The 20,696-nt window shown below is 45.1% G+C and overlaps 1 protein-coding gene across 1 annotated transcript in view; it reads left to right on the top strand.

Moving 5' to 3' along the window:
* The window catches only part of LOC112046452 (metastasis-associated protein MTA3), a 112,324-nt gene extending 91,937 nt beyond the window's left edge, over positions 1-20,387 (top strand). Inside the window, exons 5-17 of the mRNA XM_052888111.1 lie at positions 1,768-1,885; positions 2,547-2,749; positions 8,357-8,545; positions 9,593-9,726; positions 10,856-10,977; positions 12,568-12,668; positions 14,036-14,158; positions 14,345-14,564; positions 15,265-15,483; positions 16,248-16,385; positions 18,623-18,789; positions 19,619-19,725; positions 20,000-20,387. Of these exons, the coding sequence (XP_052744071.1) occupies positions 1,768-1,885; positions 2,547-2,749; positions 8,357-8,545; positions 9,593-9,726; positions 10,856-10,977; positions 12,568-12,668; positions 14,036-14,158; positions 14,345-14,564; positions 15,265-15,483; positions 16,248-16,385; positions 18,623-18,789; positions 19,619-19,725; positions 20,000-20,207 (2,049 nt within the window). The 3' untranslated portion in view covers positions 20,208-20,387. The remainder of the gene's footprint in view (positions 1-1,767; positions 1,886-2,546; positions 2,750-8,356; positions 8,546-9,592; positions 9,727-10,855; positions 10,978-12,567; positions 12,669-14,035; positions 14,159-14,344; positions 14,565-15,264; positions 15,484-16,247; positions 16,386-18,622; positions 18,790-19,618; positions 19,726-19,999) is intronic.
* The last annotated feature ends 309 nt before the right edge of the window (positions 20,388-20,696 follow it).

Here is a 20,696-nt window from a genome sequence, read left to right as displayed (position 1 = left end):
TTATAACACTGCACTAGCTTTGTCTCGCGGCTTCTCACGCGATTGCCAAACGCAGGATATTCTTATATATGTATACTACTTCATTTTCTCTTCACTGGTCGCATGTTAGCACCACTGTTGAGAAACTGCTAAAGTCAGTGTGTACTGTTTACAAACAAACAAACTTTTTAGCTTTATAATATTAGTATAGATTATTAATTTGTTTGTTGGTAAACAGTACACATTGATTTGGGCTGTATTATAGATAGTTCAGTGGCGTTTACTTCATACATGCAAAAATGCGCTGCTTACCCTGTGGACTACTTACAAACCTGAAATGGAAAATAAATTTTCCAGTTTGTTGAATTTGTACGTATAGTGCATACCCTAGTTACGAACCTTGTGCAAGCCACTGAGGTAGTGTATTATCTTTAAGATGACTCTTAAAACATGCTCAATGACTTTAGCAGTTTCTCAACAGTGGTGCTAACATGCGACCAGTGGAGAGAAAATTAAATTATGTCCGATGGCGTCGCAGTTGTCACAGCCTTGTCTCTTTCGTACCAACGCATTGAAAAGATAGCAAAATTTCCGATTGCGTTGCATGTCTGCGATTTAGAGATCTGTCTATTAATCTGACGGTATTTTAACGCGTCTGTTGAAGACTGCACTGCAAACTTATTTCTTGAGTCTCCTCAATGAGGTTGAATATATGGTCCGAGATTTTGTTAGTTCTTTTAGTGCGGTGAGTTTTGGAAAACTTAGGTACTAACCGTATGGACAGTGTCCACAAGCCATTTGTTTAGATCGTCCACATCAACGCAAAAACCTATAACTAGTTCAAATAATAATAAAACATATCAGTCTTATTAACTTTCTAAAACTCTAGGTGAACTTAAAAGAACACATTTGTAATAGTCATGGTGGTTGCTTTCACATAAAATCACAACACAATATGTAATAAAAGTTATTAGCATATATAATATATTCTTTGAAAACTCATACGATACGCTCGAAAACGTTTAACTATCTTGTTGGTCAAAATTAACTGCCTGTATAAACTAACTAGGTATTTTATTATATTTCAGTTGGCATAATTTTAACATTCATACAAAAAATATCCAGACATTGTTTGATACTTTTGGTTTATATACTATGTATGATTCTGTAGTTACTCCGTTTTTTACATAAAGTAGGCATGATTCATGTAGAATACATTTGTTTATGTTAGCTTTACATAGACAAATATATTTGTCTATTGTTTCACCCGTGTAGATCTCGTTCCTGTGATAATATCGAGATAAGAGTAACCTATGTGATATTCTAAACGATAATCTATTTCTATGACAAAAGGGAATGCCCATCTCCGGCCTAGGCCAGGGTTGGGATGGAGTATGAGTCTCCTCTCAGAATGAGACGGGTTAGGCCTTAGACACACACACATAGGGAATAAAGAAAATTCTCAGGTATGCAGGTTTCCTCACGATGTTTTCCTTCACCGTTAGAGACACGTGATATTTAATTTCTTATAATGTACACAACTGAAACGTGCCCCGCACTGGATTTGAACCTACGCCCTCCGTATCGAAGGCAGAGGTTATATCCACTGGGAGAGTTATACATAGTTGAAAATATCTCGTTATTTTTTGGCCTTTTGTATAGAGTTATAAGAATAAATGAATTCGTCGTTTATTCACAAAACAATATCGTGCAACTAACCCAAATTTAATTTCTATATTTTAGGTGCTTGTAGAAAGAAAATAACATTGGATTTTTTCTTTGTTTCAGGACGCATTTTTTTATTGTTTAGTATTTGATCCTTCACAAAAGACTTTATTAGCAGATAAGGGTGAAATCAGAGTTGGAAGTAGATATCAGACTGAAGTAACTAATTTATTAAAAGAAGGTAAGAAACGTGTTATTTAATATTTTTAATGAGATAAATATATATTTAAATTGTACCTAATGTTGTCGAGATTTATCAAGCTTGTTTCAAATTCATTTGCAGTTCGTATTTTTGAGATTAGTCCCAAATCGAATAAATGTGATAACAGAAACTCTAGAATGTGAGAATTGCAACCTATTGTGTAATGAATTTACTAATTTTGAAAAAAAATCGTACAACTTAATAACTTGTCAAAGTTTCATTAAAATCGGACGATAATTTAATTAGATAACACAAAGCAAACTTAGGTCGGGCCATGACATATTGAACTTGTTTTTCATTCAACAAATTCTTAGTGTAAATTCTCAGTCTGGCGCTAAAAGTTGGTGGTGTTACACACCTCTACCTCAGAGAGCGCGTTATACCTTTTTATGTGAAGTCATAAGCCATCTATTAGCCTTAGGCATAAAACAGGTCCTTGAAGTGTACAAAAAGGGATTGTTTCAAAGTTATCTAAGAACGCCATCTACTGGTAGCTTAAAATAACAAACACTATTTCATTAAGCCTGTAGATGGCATCACGCGCCGCCCGATTACACTTTTCATGACGCATTTACTTGTTTATTTAGTCAAGAGTGAGTAAGTTATACTTTATGAAATTGGTGGCGTTTGGTGGTTGCAGGCGAGGAGGACACGCGCACGAGCTCGGAGCTGGAGACGCTGGTGTGGACGCCGGCGCACGGACTGTCGGACCGGCAGATCGACCAGTTCCTGGTGGTGGCGCGCTCCGTCGGCACCTTCGCGCGCGCGCTCGACTGCTCGTCCAGCGTCAAGCAGCCCAGCCTGCACATGTCGGCCGCCGCCGCCAGCAGGGACATCACACTCGTACGTTGTGCTCACACTCGTGTGTAACTCGCTCACTGCTCGTCCAGCGTCAAGCAGCCCAGCCTGCACATGTCGGCCGCCGCCGCCAGCAGGGACATCACACTCGTACGTTGTGCTCACACTCGTGTGTAACTCGCTCACTGCTCGTCCAGCGTCAAGCAGCCCAGCCTGCACATGTCGACCGCCGCCGCCAGCAGGGACATCACACTCGTACGTTGTGCTCACACTCGTGTGTAACTCGCTCACTGCTCGTCCAGCGTCAAGCAGCCCAGCCTGCACATGTCGGCCGCTGCCGCCAGCAGGGACATCACACTCGTACGTTGTGCTCACACTCGTGTGTAACTCGCTCCACTGCTCGTCCAGCGTCAAGCAGCCCAGCCTGCACATGTCGGCCGCCGCCGCCAGCAGGGACATCACACTCGTACGTTGTGCTCACACTCGTGTGTAACTCGCTCACTGCTCGTCCAGCGTCAAGCAGCCCAGCCTGCACATGTCGGCCGCCGCCGCCAGCAGGGACATCACACTCGTACGTTGTGCTCACACTCGTGTGCAACTCGCTCACTGCTCGTCCAGCGTCAAGCAGCCCAGCCTGCACATGTCGGCCGCCGCCGCCAGCAGGGACATCACACTCGTACGTTGTGCTCACACTCGTGTGTAACTCGCTCCACTGCTCGTCCAGCGTCAAGCAGCCCAGCCTGCACATGTCGGCCGCCGCCGCCAGCAGGGACATCACACTCGTACGTTGTGCTCACACTCGTGTGTAACTCGCTCACTGCTCGTCCAGCGTCAAGCAGCCCAGCCTGCACATGTCGGCCGCCGCCGCCAGCAGGGACATCACACTCGTACGTTGTGCTCACACTCGTGTGTAACTCGCTCACTGCTCGTCCAGCGTCAAGCAGCCCAGCCTGCACATGTCGGCCGCCGCCGCCAGCAGGGACATCACACTCGTACGTTGTGCTCACACTCGTGTGTAACTCGCTCACTGCTCGTCCAGCGTCAAGCAGCCCAGCCTGCACATGTCGGCCGCCGCCGCCAGCAGGGACATCACACTCGTACGTTGTGCTCACACTCGTGTGTAACTCGCTCCACTGCTCGTCCAGCGTCAAGCAGCCTAGCCTGCACATGTCGGCCGCCGCCGCCAGCAGGGACATCACACTCGTACGTTGTGCTCACACTTGTGTGTAACTCGCTCACTGCTCGTCCAGCGTCAAGCAGCCCAGCCTGCACATGTCGGCCGCCGCCGCTAGCAGGGACATCACACTCGTACGTTGTGCTCACACTCGTGTGTAACTCGCTCACTGCTCGTCCAGCGTCAAGCAGCCCAGCCTGCACATGTCGACCGCCGCCGCCAGCAGGGACATCACACTCGTACGTTGTGCTCACACTCGTGTGTAACTCGCTCACTGCTCGTCCAGCGTCAAGCAGCCCAGCCTGCACATGTCGGCCGCCGCCGCCAGCAGGGACATCACACTCGTACGTTGTGCTCACACTCGTGTGCAACTCGCTCACTGCTCGTCCAGCGTCAAGCAGCCCAGCCTGCACATGTCGGCCGCCGCCGCCAGCAGGGACATCACACTCGTACGTTGTGCTCACACTCGTGTGTAACTCGCTCCACTGCTCGTCCAGCGTCAAGCAGCCCAGCCTGCACATGTCGACCGCCGCCGCCAGCAGGGACATCACACTCGTACGTTGTGCTCACACTCGTGTGTAACTCGCTCACTGCTCGTCCAGCGTCAAGCAGCCCAGCCTGCACATGTCGGCCGCCGCCGCCAGCAGGGACATCACACTCGTACGTTGTGCTCACACTCGTGTGTAACTCGCTCACTGCTCGTCCAGCGTCAAGCAGCCCAGCCTGCACATGTCGGCCGCTGCCGCCAGCAGGGACATCACACTCGTACGTTGTGCTCACACTCGTGTGTAACTCGCTCCACTGCTCGTCCAGCGTCAAGCAGCCCAGCCTGCACATGTCGGCCGCCGCCGCCAGCAGGGACATCACACTCGTACGTTGTGCTCACACTCGTGTGTAACTCGCTCACTGCTCGTCCAGCGTCAAGCAGCCCAGCCTGCACATGTCGGCCGCCGCCGCCAGCAGGGACATCACACTCGTACGTTGTGCTCACACTCGTGTGTAACTCGCTCACTGCTCGTCCAGCGTCAAGCAGCCCAGCCTGCACATGTCGGCCGCCGCCGCCAGCAGGGACATCACACTCGTACGTTGTGCTCACACTCGTGTGTAACTCGCTCACTGCTCGTCCAGCGTCAAGCAGCCCAGCCTGCACATGTCGGTCGCCGCCGCCAGCAGGGACATCACACTCGTACGTTGTGCTCACACTCGTGTGTAACTCGCTCCACTGCTCGTCCAGCGTCAAGCAGCCCAGCCTGCACATGTCGGCCGCCGCCGCCAGCAGGGACATCACACTCGTACGTTGTGCTCACACTCGTGTGTAACTCGCTCCACTGCTCGTCCAGCGTCAAGCAGCCCAGCCTGCACATGTCGGCCGCCGCCGCCAGCAGGGACATCACACTCGTACGTTGTGCTCACACTCGTGTGTAACTCGCTCCACTGCTCGTCCAGCGTCAAGCAGCCCAGCCTGCACATGTCGGCCGCCGCCGCCAGCAGGGACATCACACTCGTACGTTGTGCTCACACTCGTGTGTAACTAGCTCCACTGCTCGTCCAGCGTCAAGCAGCCCAGCCTGCACATGTCGGCCGCCGCCGCCAGCAGGGACATCACACTCGTACGTTGTGCTCACACTCGTGTGTAACTCGCTCCACTGCTCGTCCAACGTCAAGCAGCCCAGCCTGCACATGTCGGCCGCCGCCGCCAGCAGGGACATCACACTCGTACGTTGTGCTCACACTCGTGTGTAACTCGCTCCACTGCTCGTCCAGCGTCAAGCAGCCCAGCCTGCACATGTCGGCCGCCGCCGCCAGCAGGGACATCACACTCGTACGTTGTGCTCACACTCGTGTGTAACTCGCTCACTGCTCGTCCAGCGTCAAGCAGCCCAGCCTGCACATGTCGGCCGCCGCCGCCAGCAGGGACATCACACTCGTACGTTGTGCTCACACTCGTGTGTAACTAGCTCCACTGCTCGTCCAGCGTCAAGCAGCCCAGCCTGCACATGTCGGCCGCCGCCGCCAGCAGGGACATCACACTCGTACGTTGTGCTCACACTCGTGTGTAACTCGCTCCACTGCTCGTCCAACGTCAAGCAGCCCAGCCTGCACATGTCGGCCGCCGCTGCCAGCAGGGACATCACACTCGTACGTTGTGCTCACACTCGTGTGTAACTCGCTCCACTGCTCGTCCAGCGTCAAGCAGCCCAGCCTGCACATGTCGGCCGTCGCCGCCAGCAGGGACATCACACTCGTACGTTGTGCTCACACTCGTGTGTAACTCGCTCCACTGCTCGTCCAACGTCAAGCAGCCCAGCCTGCACATGTCGGCCGCCGCCGCCAGCAGGGAATCACACACGTACGTTGTGCTCACATTCGTGTGTAACTCGCTCCACTGCTCATCCAACGTCAAGCAGCCCAGCCTGCACATGTCGGCCGCCGCCGCCAGCAGGGACATCACACTCGTACGTTGTGCTCACACTCGTGTGTAACTCGCTCCACTGCTCGTCCAACGTCAAGCAGCCCAGCCTGCACATGTCGGCCGCCGCCGCCAGCAGGGACATCACACTCGTACGTTGTGCTCACATTCGTGTGTAACTCGCTCCACTGCTCGTCCAACGTCAAGCAGCCCAGCCTGCACATGTCGGCCGCCGCCGCCAGCAGGGACATCACACTCGTACGTTGTGCTCACACTCGTGTGTAACTCGCTCCACTGCTCGTCCAACGTCAAGCAGCCCAGCCTGCACATGTCGACCGCCGCCGCCAGCAGGGACATCACACTCGTACGTTGTGCTCACACTTGTGTCTAACTCGCTCCACTGCTCGTTATGCTGATTATATACTGGCTGATCGTAAGGCACGCTCTACACTCACAATGTTCTCGACGATGCGGCGTACACGTTCATGCTTCGCGCCGTTCGTCGTTATTTGCCTGTTTCAAAGGGATTTCGTATGGACGCGCGACGCGTGAACGCGAACGCAGTCTCGTACTTTTTCACAGTGTGGCACTGAAGTCAGAATGTCGTCGAAAGTGGGTCATATGCATATTTGTTTATGTTATTTCGTGTAGATCAGGGTTTCTCAAATTTTCGGCCCCACGAACCCCTGTTAAAATTTTCAAGTGACAACAAACCTCGTACTAACTAAAATAATAATTTGACTGTTGAAGAAATAAAAATTTTAATAAAAAAAATTCAACCGACTTCCAACTCAAAAAATAACTTTAACTAAAAAGCAAAAAATAACATCCTACCTATGTGCTACCTTCTGATCAGTTTGAAGGCGGTGCCAAGCCAGTGATGTTTTAATTAAATACGTTTAAACTACAAAATTTCTGAGGTTATTCCAGAAACATCTTTAATTAAAACACGACACTGTCTTGGCACCGCCTTCAAACTGATCAGAAGGTAGCACATAGGTAGGATGTTATTTTTTGCTTTTTAGTTAAAGTTATTTTTTGAGTTGGAAGTCGGTTGAATTTTTTTTATTAAAATTTTTATTTTTTTTATTTTTAGTGTTAGCATACCCACTGCTTGTGTACAGTCACAACCTATCTAAGTGGAAAGTTCTTATCAATACAAAATTATCAAGTCCAAACACAAGATAGCTACTGTGAGCCGTCGAGGAGTTCTCTTCACTGTGCTTCGTCTTCATCACCAGACCCTTAATACAGTCGCAATCCATCTAGGTGGAAAGTTCTCATCAATACAAATTTATCAAGTCCAAACACAAGGTAGCTACTGTGAACCGTCGAGGAGTTCTCTTCACTGTCCCTCGTCTTCATCACCAGACCCTTAATACAGTCACAACCCATATAGGTGGAAAGTACTCATCAATACAAATTAATCAAGCCCAAACGAAAGGTGACTGCTGTAAATCCTTGACGAGTTCCATCGTCTGTGTTTCGGCTCCATCATCAGACCAACTCCAAACCTTCATAAAGTTGTAGTGGTTTAAAATACCTTATGGAAACACTAACAAACGTACTAGCCGTCTCTACAACTTTCGAAAGTTCCCCTCAATTTCTCCAGGATGCCATCATCAGATCCTGACATGAAAAAAATGGGACCACCCTGGAAGTAAACCCTACAAAACAAAAAAAGAATTTTCAAAATCGGTCCATAATTGACGGAATTATCGCTGGACATACATAAAAAAAAAAAAAAAAAAACATACATACAGCCGAACGTAGAACCTCCTCCTTTTTGGAAGTCGGTTAAAAAAAAAACAATTTGACTGTTGAAGAAAATAAGGTTTGTAATTTGTAATATTAATGGGTGTGCTTGTTTCTTGTCACAAATGAATTCAATGTTAGGAGTAATTTTGGGCAATTTTAACCTTAAATCTGACTTGGTATCAGTTATAAATCTTGTCGCGAATCCCCTGCCATCAAATGGCGAACCAAATGGTTTCTCAAAGTGTGTACAGTTGACTGAGTGTACAGCCTAACCATAACCCATACTAAAGCTCAATGTCGATGTTTTCAGTTCCACGCGATGGACACGCTACACAAGTCGGGCTACAGCATAGAGGCGGCGCTGTCGTCGCTGGTGCCCGCGTCGGGGCCGGTGCTGTGCCGCGACGAGATGGAGGAGTGGTCCGCCTCCGAGGCGAACCTCTTCGAGGAGTCGCTCGACAAGTACGGCAAGGACTTCGCCGACATAAGAAAGGACTTTGTGAGTCTTTTGGACATTGTTGTCTTTATTTTGGGATGGCTCTTTATATTTCAACTAGTGGACCCGGTCACACACACACGGTCGGTCGGTTGATTTACAAGACGGAGGTCCTGGGTTCAATCCCCGGCTGGGCCGATTGAGGTTTCTTAATTGGTCCTGGTCTGGCTGGTGGGAGGATTCGGCCGTGGCTAGTTACCACCCTACCGACAAAGACGTACCGCCAAGTGATTTAACGTTCCGGTACGATGTCGTGTAGAAACCGCAAGGAGTGTGGATTTCATCCTAGTCCTAGCAAGTTAACCCGCTTCCATCTTGAATTGCATTATCACTTACCATCAGGTGAGATTGTATTCAAGGGCTAATTTGTAGAGAATAAAAAAACAGTCAGTTTAGGACTCTGAGAAAAAGCTTGGTGTTAAACTGTAATATACGACTGTGTGCTTAGTTTTAAATAAGTTTGTAAAATGGTGGTAAACGAAAAAAAAAACCTTGGCTGAGTTTGTTGTGGGCTCTTCTCGGACCAAGGCGCGTTTGGAACCCTCGTAACTTTAGTTTTAAGTTTACGACTATTATTACCACCATTAGATTAAATTAAATTATGACATAATCTTGACCTTTCAAAAGTGCTTGTAAACTAAGCCTAATTGAAATAAATGAATTTTGACTTTGACTTTGACTTCTGAGATGGTGTTTTGAGCCAAATTGTGGGTCAATAAATTTACCGTGATAGCCCAGTGGATATGACCTCTGCTTCCGATTCCGGAGGGTGTGGTTCGAATCCGGTCCGGGGCATGCACCTCCAACTTTTCAGGTGTGTGCATTTTAAGAAATTAAATATCACGTGTCTCAATCGGTGAAGGAAAACATCGTGAGGAAACCTGCATACCAGAGAATTATCTTAATTCTCTGTGTGTGTGAAGTCTGCCAATTCGCATTGGGCCAGCGTGGTGGACTATTGGCCTTACCCCTCTCATTCTGAGAGGAGACTCGAGCTCAGCAGTGAGCCGAATATGGGTTGATGACGAAGTTTACCGTCGCTGGTTCCAGTTGCCATGGAAGACGCTAAAGAACCTGGTGGAGTACTACTACATGTGGAAGACGACGGACCGCTACGTGCAGCAGAAGCGCGTGAAGGCGGTGGAGGCCGAGTCCAAGCTGAAGCAAGTGTACATTCCCAACTAGTGAGTGTTTGTACCACTTTACCACTACAATACTACCTACTGTGTGTTATTGTTGTTTTGCCCTTTTGTTTCGTTGCTTGTGCTGAGCAAATTTGAACCTTATTGCGTTTAGTTTACAAGATGTATAATTTGTTAAGATTTTAATTTCAATGGTCTAATATTCTGTCTACTGTCCGACACTTGTCTGTACAAGGCTATATATAGGCTATATATTATCCCCGTATTCCTACGGGAACGGGAACCACGCGGGTAAAACCGCGTGTCGTCAGCTACTTAATAATGTAATGATTGTAAATTTATTTCGTTCAGGATAAGGCATACCGACAATCATTTTGCTGATATCTCGCTCTTTTTCATCCCTTTGAGTTGCAAAGGGATGAAATCAAAGGGTGTTTGACATCAAATTTAGTATGTTAAAAAATTAATTGCTAATAGGTTGCCTAAAAATTTCCTGGCCAAACCATTATTAACTATCATTATTGATAGTTCAGCCTTATCCTGAACGAAATAAGTTTACAATCATTACATTACTAAATAGCTGACGCCGTGTGGTTTCACCCGCGTGGTTCCTGTTCCCGTAAGAATACGGGGATAATACATAGCCTATAGCCATTGATCTTCTATTTAAAAGTGGATGCACAATCAGCTACCAAAAAACGCCCCCACTCAATGAGTGCTAACACAACTTCTTGGCACTCGATTCAAGTAGTCGCATTTGCAAATTCAACCATAAACTCAATCCTTTAGATTGAATTTGCTCTGAATTTGGGATTTTATTGAATACTGGACTATATTTAAAGGTATAATTTTTTTTACCAATAATTCTAAAACTGTCAAAGCAAAATTGGCCAGTTTTAAGTGAAATTTTCTACATGATTGTGCGTCCTTTTATTATAAGAGGTCAATGCCTATAACCTTCCTCGATAAATGGGCTATCTAACAAAGAAAGATTCCTGAGATTAGCGCGTTCAAACAAACAAACAAGCTCTTTAATATTAGTATAGATTCTTGTGCGTTACATGGTAGGGTGGCCTTGATTGCTGTAGCTAAAATGTGTGAATGCTTTTTCTGTTTGTTGGGAGAGTATCAATGAAGGGGCGCATAGACTAAGTTGTCGTTGGATTTGCAGCAACAAACCGAACCCGGCTCTGATCAATAGTGCGCCCAACGCGGCGAGTAAAGGCGCCGTACTCAACGGCGGCACCAACGGCACGGCCGCCGTGTCGCCCAGCCTCTGCGCGTCGTGTCAAGGTATGTAATGGTCATAGCTGGGCATCGTTAATCAAATAGTTAACTTCGTTAATCGTTAATCCGCTACAAAAAAAGTTAGCTTCGTCGTCAACCCATATTCGGCTGGGCTCGAGGCCAATAGTCCACCACGCTGGCCCAATGCGGATTGGTAGACTTCACACATGCAGAGAATGAAGATAATTCTCTGGTATGCAGGTTTCCTCACGATGTTTTCCTTCACCGATTGAGACACGTGATATTTAATTTCTTAAAATGCACACAACTGAAAAGTTGGAGGTGCATGCCCCGAACCGGATTCGAACCCACACCCTCCGGAATCGGAAGCAGAGGTCATATCCACTGCTATTGTTAAACGATAAAGCGCTACATTCCGGAAGAATAAACGCAAGTTAACCCGTTAATATGACTGTGTAATATTACATTTTTATATCATTGTATGTGATCACCATTGGAAAAATAAGAATGAACACTGGGGAAAAGTGCCATAATTTGTTTTTTGTTGATGTTATCTATATTTAACATAAATATAGTAATTTGTTGATTTCTTTGAAAAAAAAATATTCATTATTTCTTACTTGTCTGAACCTGTTTTTTGCGTCGCGCGGCAAATAGCAGGCATTGGATTAACGACTTCTGCATATTAACGGAAATTAACGTGTCCGTTAACATTTTTAAAAGTTAATCCATTAATCGAAATGTTAACTTCATTAATTAACGATTAACGGATTAACGAGTTAATGCCCTGCTATGGTAATGGTAACTAGCAGACGCTCCGTGTAGTTACCGTTCCCGTGCGAATATAGGGATTAAATATAACCTATGCTATGACACTCGCAAATAACGTGACCCTCTATTGGTATAAGAATTTTCAAAATCGGCTTAGTAGATTCAGAGATTACCTCTAAAACTTCACAAACTCACAAACTTTACCTCTTTATAATACTAGCAGATGCCCCGTGATTTCAGTTAGTTTGTTAAGATGTAGCATTCTATTAGTAACGTAATTTTCAAAATTGGTTCAGTTTGGTTCAGAGATTACCCCTTTTCTTCCCTAACTTCAACAATGGAAATTTAAAATTAAAAAAAAAAGGTAAATTCGCCATATCTTTTAAATATGACCAATATTCCCATTCATCGTACAGCGTTTTTCGACTTTTTGAAGGGGAAATAGTCGGAAAAGACTGTTAGGAGTGGGTACGACAGTCCAGCGGGCGGCATCCGAACCAGCACCTCTCGGTGATGAGTCCGGCCCCATTACCGTTGAGATATTGAGACTCCTTTTAAAGTGTTTTACGGTGACAGTTGCCTTATGATGTCCATAATTCGTACTATTTAAAAGCGAAACGAACTGTCACCCTTACCGTGCTATCTCAGAAATACTAGGAAAAATTGGGTGGCACAACAATCCCAACAATTTAATGATAGCGCGAAAATTTTGGTATTTTGGATGTAAATATACTCAGAGGCACAATTATCCGCCCTCTTTAATATGACACGAGTATATTAAAGTGAGCGGATAGTTGTGCCTCTGAGTATAGTTAAGATTTTATATATTGTAGTGCTCATAAAGAATACATTATTTCATTTCAGTTACAAATTCAAACCACTGGTATTCATGGGGTCCACAGCATTTACAATACAGATTGTGTGGCTCATGTTGGCAGTACTGGAAAAAATATGGAGGACTAAAGGTGAGTTATTTTACAATAATCTTATTAGTATATTCCTTTGTTGATTTAAAAAAGCAGTGTGCATAGAAACGACTTTAGTAAAATTATTTTAAGAAATTTGACTTCCGTTGGCCTCGCTCGATTACACTTTTCGTAACTCATTAACTAGCTACTCCCCCAAGTCAAGCGTGCGTAAAGTATGAACTTCAATAATATTTAAATTTCTATTGAAGTAAAGTGCATTTGTTGGAACTTGGAGCCCCCGGAGGACCCCGAATAAAAGCTGATTATTCTATTTTGTAAAATATAGGGATCAGCAGATCACTTGAAAGAACAGATAATATGACACTTGAATGTCCGAGAGTTTTGACCATTAATAACAGGACCTGCCTCGCTAACCGTTATCCCTCTGGCAAAGATCAAAGATCAATGATCTAACACGGTTATAAAAACTGTTGCACAGACTTTCAAAAATACAAATGACAAACTTAGCCCGGGATCTGTGGAACAAATTTACAATTGATTACTATCAAGTTATTTTCCATGAGTAACTTCATCTCGATGAGACGCTTAACTTTTTCATTTACGAAAATTCTTGATTTAACTAAAATCAAGAAGTGTTACCATAACCTGGTACCAGGTTATTTTTATTTATTTATTTATTTAGTTAGTTATGAAAATTACTGAGCGTCGGAACGAGACAATGTACCACGGAATTTGTAGGACATTGTGGCTGTTAAATTGCCACTAAACAAACTATAAATAAACTATTAATTAAGCAGTAAAAAAACAGCTGGTTAGTAACAACTTTTAATAACTTTTAATAATACAAGTTGGGAGGAGAGTAGTTTACCAAAAGTTGTTACTAACCAGATGTTTTTTATACTGTTGCTTAATTATAGTGTTTTTAGATAGCATGAGTACGGTGACAGTTGCCTTATGACGTTCGTAATACGTACTACTTAACAGTCACAATGTCTTACAACTTGCGTGGTACATTGTTTCGTTCCGACGCTCAGAATTTTTTATTCCCAGAAAACCCAGTTAGCTACCAGAATCAAGAATTTTCGTGAATAAAAGAGTTGAGCGTCTCATCAAGATGAATGCACTCACGGAAAATTAACCTGATAGTAATCACTTGTAAATTTGTTCCACGGATCTCGGGCTATATACCTTTATAGACAATCTCCAAACCTTCATTTGATTGTGCAGAGCCTTGTGTTTGTGTTTTTTTTTAAGATTGTATTTGTGTAAATGCTGCAACAGTCACTGGTGGACCAAATAAATAAATAAATAAAAAAATCGCTTTTAGGGTCATCTTATTGTCGCGATCTGTATTACATGTTGTTATTTAGTTGTTGTAAAATGTGGGCATTGTTGTGTTCCAGACAGCGGACGTGTTCGGCGAGAGCGAGGCGGAGGTGGTGCGGAGCGCGCGCGCGGAGGGCGAGGAGACGGCGCTGTCGGTGTCGCACCGCCCGCACCGCTGTACTGTTGTCAACTGTGCTAAGGTACTGCTACTTGTTGCTATACCAAGCTTTTGTATACCAACGACTAGCGGTCGCCCACGAATTCGGCCGCGATTTTTCCGAGATGAAAAGTAATCTATGTATTAATCCAGAGTAAAGTCTTTTTTAAGGGCTAACTTGTTGAGAATTAAAAAAAATGAGTGCAAGTATGAGTTGTGGCTGTTGCAGGAGTTCAAACTGCGCGCGCACCTGGCGCGGCACGTGGCGACGGCGCACGGCGGGCCCGGCGAGGGCGCGCGGCCGGTGATGAAGACGCGCGCCGCCTTCTACCTGCGCGCCTCGCCCTTCACGCGCCTCGCCCGCCGCCTGGCGCGCGCGCTGCGCCGCCCGCGGCACTTCGCGCGCTCGCCCTTCTCGCCCATCAACCTGCACCAAGTGAAGCACGAGTGTGAGTACACCCACCATAAGTGCGCGTGTTGCACCCATTTGAGCATTATTATATTTCGGAGTAACTTTTTTTTTAATTAAAATTTAATACTTTTGACGAATGATTTTTAATTGGATAAGTTTAATAAGATTAATATCATATTTACCTTCGTAAGTAATGCATTATTTAAGAGCAAATTATTATTACTACTAATTGGTTATAGTGAGTTAAAGATAGTCACAATTTGTTTTTGAACTTAAAAATCCGCGCGGGCCAGGGTGTGTCTAGCGATGAATGAAAAACTCACGACTGATGCACCTCACTTCCCCGCAGGTACGATTTCACAGACGCGCAGTCTTTCTCCCCGTCGCCCGCGTTTTGACTGGTGGGAGGCTTCGTCCGTGGCTACCACCCTACCGACAAAGACGTACCGCCAAGCGATTTAGCGTTTCGGTACGATGTCGTGTAGAAACAGAAAATTGCTGTGGATATTCATCCTCCTCCTAACAAGTTAGCCTGCTTCCATCATATATTGCATCATCACTTACCATCACGTGAGACTGCAGTCAAGGGCATACTTGTAAAGAATGAATAAAAAAATAGACTGCCAGACTATAAGAACGGATGCGACAGGGCTGGATCAACGAAGACAGAGCCGCTAGAATTAGTATAGAAGTATTTATATGTATTTCTAGAAGTGACCAGTGTATGTTTCTCGCAGGTACGATAGCGATGGCGGGGCTGGGCGGCGCGGAGATGCGCGGTGCGGGCGCGGCGGGCGTGCCGCGCGCGCGCGGGCCCGTGGGCGCCGTGGCCACGCGCCTGGCCGCCGCGCTGGGCACGGCCGCGCCGCGCGCGCAGGAGTGGCTCGTGCTCACGCCGCGCGACCGCATGCCCACGCCCAACCACGTCGCCTTCCCGAAACCGCCCAAGGCGCCAGGTCATATTACTGCACTGTTGTTTCACTAAAACTTCTGTATGCACGTGTGACACGAGTGAGTGTCATTAGCGGTCGGATTGTGTCGTCACGACTCGAGATAGTACGAAGTGTTCCGTGAGTTAGTTGGGGAGCAGAGAGAGGCAAGAGCCGTGATAGCCCAGTGGATATGATCCGACACCGAGAGGGTGTGGGTTCGAATCCAGTCCGGGGGCGTGCACCTCCAACTTTTCAGGTGTGTACATTTTTAAGAAATTAAATATCACGTGTCTCAAACGGTGAAAGAAAAACATCGTGAGGAAACCTGCATACCAGAGAATTAACAGAGAATTTTCTCAAGAGAGTCAAAAGTCCCAAGAGTCTCTCTCGGGGTATGATTGCAGTCCCACTGTAAAGCAAATTCATTAATTAAAATTTAAATCAATTGTATTTATTTCAAGCAGATGCAATTATAAACACTTTGAAACTCAAACAATGAACACTTTGAAGTTTTTCTACTACCAGTTCTTAAGGCAAATTTCACTTGCAATTTAAATTGCGAAGTTGAATTTTTAATAATAAGACCTTAAAGGGGCGAATTCGTTCGCGAATCACGCGCGAGTTAAGAGTGCACGCGATTTACGCGCGTATTTTGAATTCGCGCGATGCTTGTGGACGCGATGTATTGATGTCTAGTACTTCGACAACGCGCGTATGAATTCGCGCGATACGATTCGCGACGAATTCCCTCCTTCTGGACAAGGTCTAAATGTAAACGTCGTTTGCAGACGGCAGCCTCATGTACGAGCGCGTGCTGTCGCGCGCAGAACAAGAGGCGCGGCGCAACGAGGCGGCCGCGCAGGCAGCGCTGCCCGCGCCGCCCGCGCTCAAGCGCCGCGCCTACGACGACGTCAACGGACTCGACAGTCAGTATCCGCCCCGCCCGCACCGCACTGCATCACACCGCATCACATCACATCACATCACAACATCACATCACACCATCACATCACACCTCGCGACGCCACGTTACTTCACGTCACACCTGCACCGTACTACACTACACCACACCGCACAACGACCATTCCTCAATCCTCAGACCAATTACCTTTGGACTTTGGAAAAAAGCCTGTCATTTTTTAAGGGGCATGAGGACATCGAAAATAATTAAAAAAAATATATCTTCGTCTTACACTACACACAACTCTATATTTAAATTGTAATACAACACGTGTAATTTTAACATGAATGAAACATTGATTCTATAGAATAGCGCAGTTTGTATAAACACTTTAGATCGTCATCATATACTTTTGACAGAGAGGTAATGTCTAGGGAGGCAGGTCCTATGGTAATTGGTCTGAGGCTCAACCACATCACACTACATCACGCCACATCACGTGACATCATCACAGCACATCACCTCACATTTCTTCGTCATCCAAATTGCACTGTGCATCGGCTATATATTTATTATTTACCAGTGACGAAAGCTGGTAATATATATTTTAGGCGTATTTATGTATCATTCTTTAACAAACTATCGCGCACTACTATTATTTGATTAGCGAATTACAATATAATGTGAGAGGTCCTTTGATTTGTCTAATTTGTCTAATTTGAATAAAAGTTTTTTTTTTTAATTTTCATAATAGCTCTGATGCAGCATCTATTTCCTAAACACATGCAATAAATTTTCACATACAATTTATGTTTTATACTCACGAACACATTTGCCACTACTAGTTATACCGGTATGGTCAACAACAGTATTTTTATATGTATTAATTATGCCTTTGCAAAGGTTTTCTAAATTTACTTGCTCAATATAAACAGATGGGTCCTTAAGTTGTACTATTATTTAGTTATTATTATGTATGTGTATTGAAAATATATTTATGATATCTTAATATATAAATGCGAAAGGTCATTCATTACTAAATTTCGATAACCGCTTGAAGTACAAAGATGAAATTTGGCAGGGAGGTAGTCTATAGTTAGTAGGTATCCGCTAAGAACGGATTTTGCGATAGGGCCGGATTAAAGAGGTCTAAGGGCGCCCGTTAGTGTATTTATAAAGTTAATATAAATTAATTAAGAAAATTTATTTATTTCTGAAAAACAAAGTTAAAAATATCATGTGGTAAGTGGCATAATTTAAAAAATTGAAGTTATATAAATACTAATTGCCTGTTTCTTATGAAATTATGAAGAATAACAGTTTCAAGGGACCAATATTTCTTTGTTTGTGCTGCTTTCTCTTGCTGGAGTAGCAACAGGTTTGAAACCATATTTTTTTACAAATAAAATTTATTCGAGTCTATTCATTTCCCACACAAACCACCCCTTATTAAAGTGATTGAATTATGTGAATTTTATTGAGCCCCACCTCCGTCCCAATATTGACTTATTAATATTGTATATTTTGCTTTGTTGTGAGACCACCGGCGTGAGGTAAAAAATGCACCACCTCGGTAGGTAATTAGATGTTGTGCGAATGTTTTATTTCACTTTCTATTATTATTCTTCCTTATTTTTTCAGTCATAGACAAAGCAAACATTAAAATGAAAATTACAAGCTTTGTTCATGACATCTATCACAGAAATAATACAGTCACAAAGATCTTGTATGTTAAATACAAGAATGTTGACTGTATAATTTCAAGGGATACGCTCAGCGTTTTATGTCTGGATGTAATTAACTGTGCATTGTACTGGATAGCAAAGTTCGCGTGGCATCTATTTTGTTTATATAATGGTGGAATACCACTGCTAGCGTTGATATCGCTGCTACATGCACAGTTGAGCCTCTCTCAAACAGATTTATTACCGTGTATACGGTTTAGCCTCTAAAATCGCACGGCGTCAAAATCTGTGTGGCAGAGGCGTTACATTTACCACAACCCAAATAGCTTGAATTGTTAACAACGTTGAAAAGTATAAAACTATTTCACAGTATTATTGTTAATGAGAGCTACTTGTGTACATTCATAGCATGACCGCCTAATTCAAAACGAAAAAAGATTACTAAATTTTTGATTAAAAAAAAATATATATAATTGTTATTATTGTCGCTCAAATGGTCATGCTATGTTGCAATGTGGTAATAAATGTGATGTGTCAATTGCTAGGCAGTAGTAAAATGTTGCCCTGTGTACACCAGGAGGCGCGGGCGGCGCGAGCGGCGCGCGGGAAGGCGGCGCGCCCCCCGCCAAGCGGCCCAACAAGCACCCGGCGCCCATGCAGCGGCCGTCGCGCGAGCAGTACGCCGCCATGTGCGCGCGCGCGCAGGCCACCGGACAGCCGCTGCCCGCGCACGTTTTTGCACACGTAAGTGGATAAAAAAAAGCAATTCGTCATCATCATATCAGCCGATGGACGTCCACTGCAGGACATAGGCCTTTTGTAGGGACTACCAAACATCACGATCCTGCACCCAGCGAATCCCTACGACTAGCTTGATGTCGTCAGTACACCTAGTGGGGGGTCGACACTGCGATTTCTAGTGACCTTAGGACCATAACGTCCATCGGCTCTTTAAACTATGTCCCCCGCCCATTGCCACTTCAGCTTCTCGTTGAGCTATGTCGGTAACTTTGGTTCTTCTTCGGTTCTCCTCATTCCTGATTCGATCACGCAGAGATACTTCGCGCATGGCTCGTTCCATCGCCCGCTGTGTGAATCTGACCCTTCTTAAGTGGCCCATAGATAGCGACAATATCTCAGAACCAAAGAAAATAATCAAGCTTACTGTTTTATTATCTCTGATGGGATGAGACGATAAGATTCGGACCACGCATTTTTGGAATCTCACAACCAAATATTTAAAAAAAATATTTTTTCCTAATTTGATCCTAAGTTTCTTCCTAATTCGATCCTAATAACTAATTAGCTCTTAACTTCGGGAAATAAAATAATTTGTCAGATCAGTACGACTTATATTTCTATGCTGATCATGAAAAATATTAAAAACATACAGAGGATTTTGGAATTTTTTGAGCGAAACGTGTTCATAAAGCTCAAAAACGTCGATATTAATGAAATCACGAATGCTTTATTGTAATTTTTTATTTCATCACTCTATGCCCATGATTATTTAAGTCATTGAATTATTTTCTTTTCATTTAATAATCACACAGTTTATATTCCATTGTCCCAGGTGAACGGCAAACCGACAAATTTGACTGGTCGCGGTGGCCGGCGTCACGTCATCTCATGGATGGACGCGCCCGACGACCTCTACTACAGAGCTACAGAGGCTGCCAAGTGAGATTTCTTTTTATTTATCATTCTTCGTAAATTTGGCAGGTCGCGGTGGCCGGTGACCAGCGTCGTTTGCTTATAATTACATCAGTAACAATACCATTTTTTTACCAACATTGGTTGGTTGCTTCCTAAATGTACTCATAAAAGCTCTGTCGCCATTGAAGACATGTATACTACCATTGATAATTTTATTCAATGACGTGATGGAATAGACGAATGTATTACACGTATTTAGTGTGGTGTGGTGTGTGTGACGGCGTGTGTCGGTTCGCAGGAGCGCGCGGCGGTCGCTGAGCTGCGGCGACCTGCGGCGCGGCGCGCGCGCGCCGTGGCGGGCCATGCGCGGCGCGCTCGTGGGCGTTGGCGCGCTGGCGAACGCGGGCGCGCTGCTGGGCGGCGGCGCGCTGGCGGGCGCGGGCGCGGGCAAGGCGGCGGGCGCGGGCGCGGGCGCGGCGCCGCTGCAGCTGGTGATCCTGGACTGACAGCAGCCGCGCCCGCCGCCGCCGCACCCCTACACCATGGAGGCGCTGCTCGGCTGAGCGCGCCGCTGTATATTGCCGTGTACAGAGCCCGAGGCCCCGCCCCGAACGCGAGATTGTATTTTTGGTAACCGAATCGCCGACGACGGATTCTGTAGATAATATTTTAAAACTATATTGTTCTTATGTGGTTTGATCTGGCGATGAGCAAATAATGTATTTGATACATAAAACGATATGTAAGTCTATTTCATTCGGAGATTCATTGTAGGATAATTTACAATTTTTTTCATAAATAAAGCACAAATTGGAATACTGCGTATTTTATTTCTGTGTATGTCATTTATTCACCCTTCATGAGCAAAACGCGACACGGTCTTGGCAAAGGAAGCTTGAAGACGAGGTGGCTTACTAAGCATATTTGCCATATCTTTTGAATATGACCAATATTCCCGTTCCCCTCCAATAAATTAGTCGGAACAAGACATTATT

This window comes from Bicyclus anynana, chromosome 21 (genome assembly GCF_947172395.1).
Source record: "Bicyclus anynana chromosome 21, ilBicAnyn1.1, whole genome shotgun sequence".
NCBI lineage: Eukaryota > Metazoa > Arthropoda > Insecta > Lepidoptera > Nymphalidae > Bicyclus > Bicyclus anynana.
The sequence above is the reverse complement of the archived record's forward strand: the minus strand, read 5'-3'. Positions and strand labels throughout refer to the sequence as shown.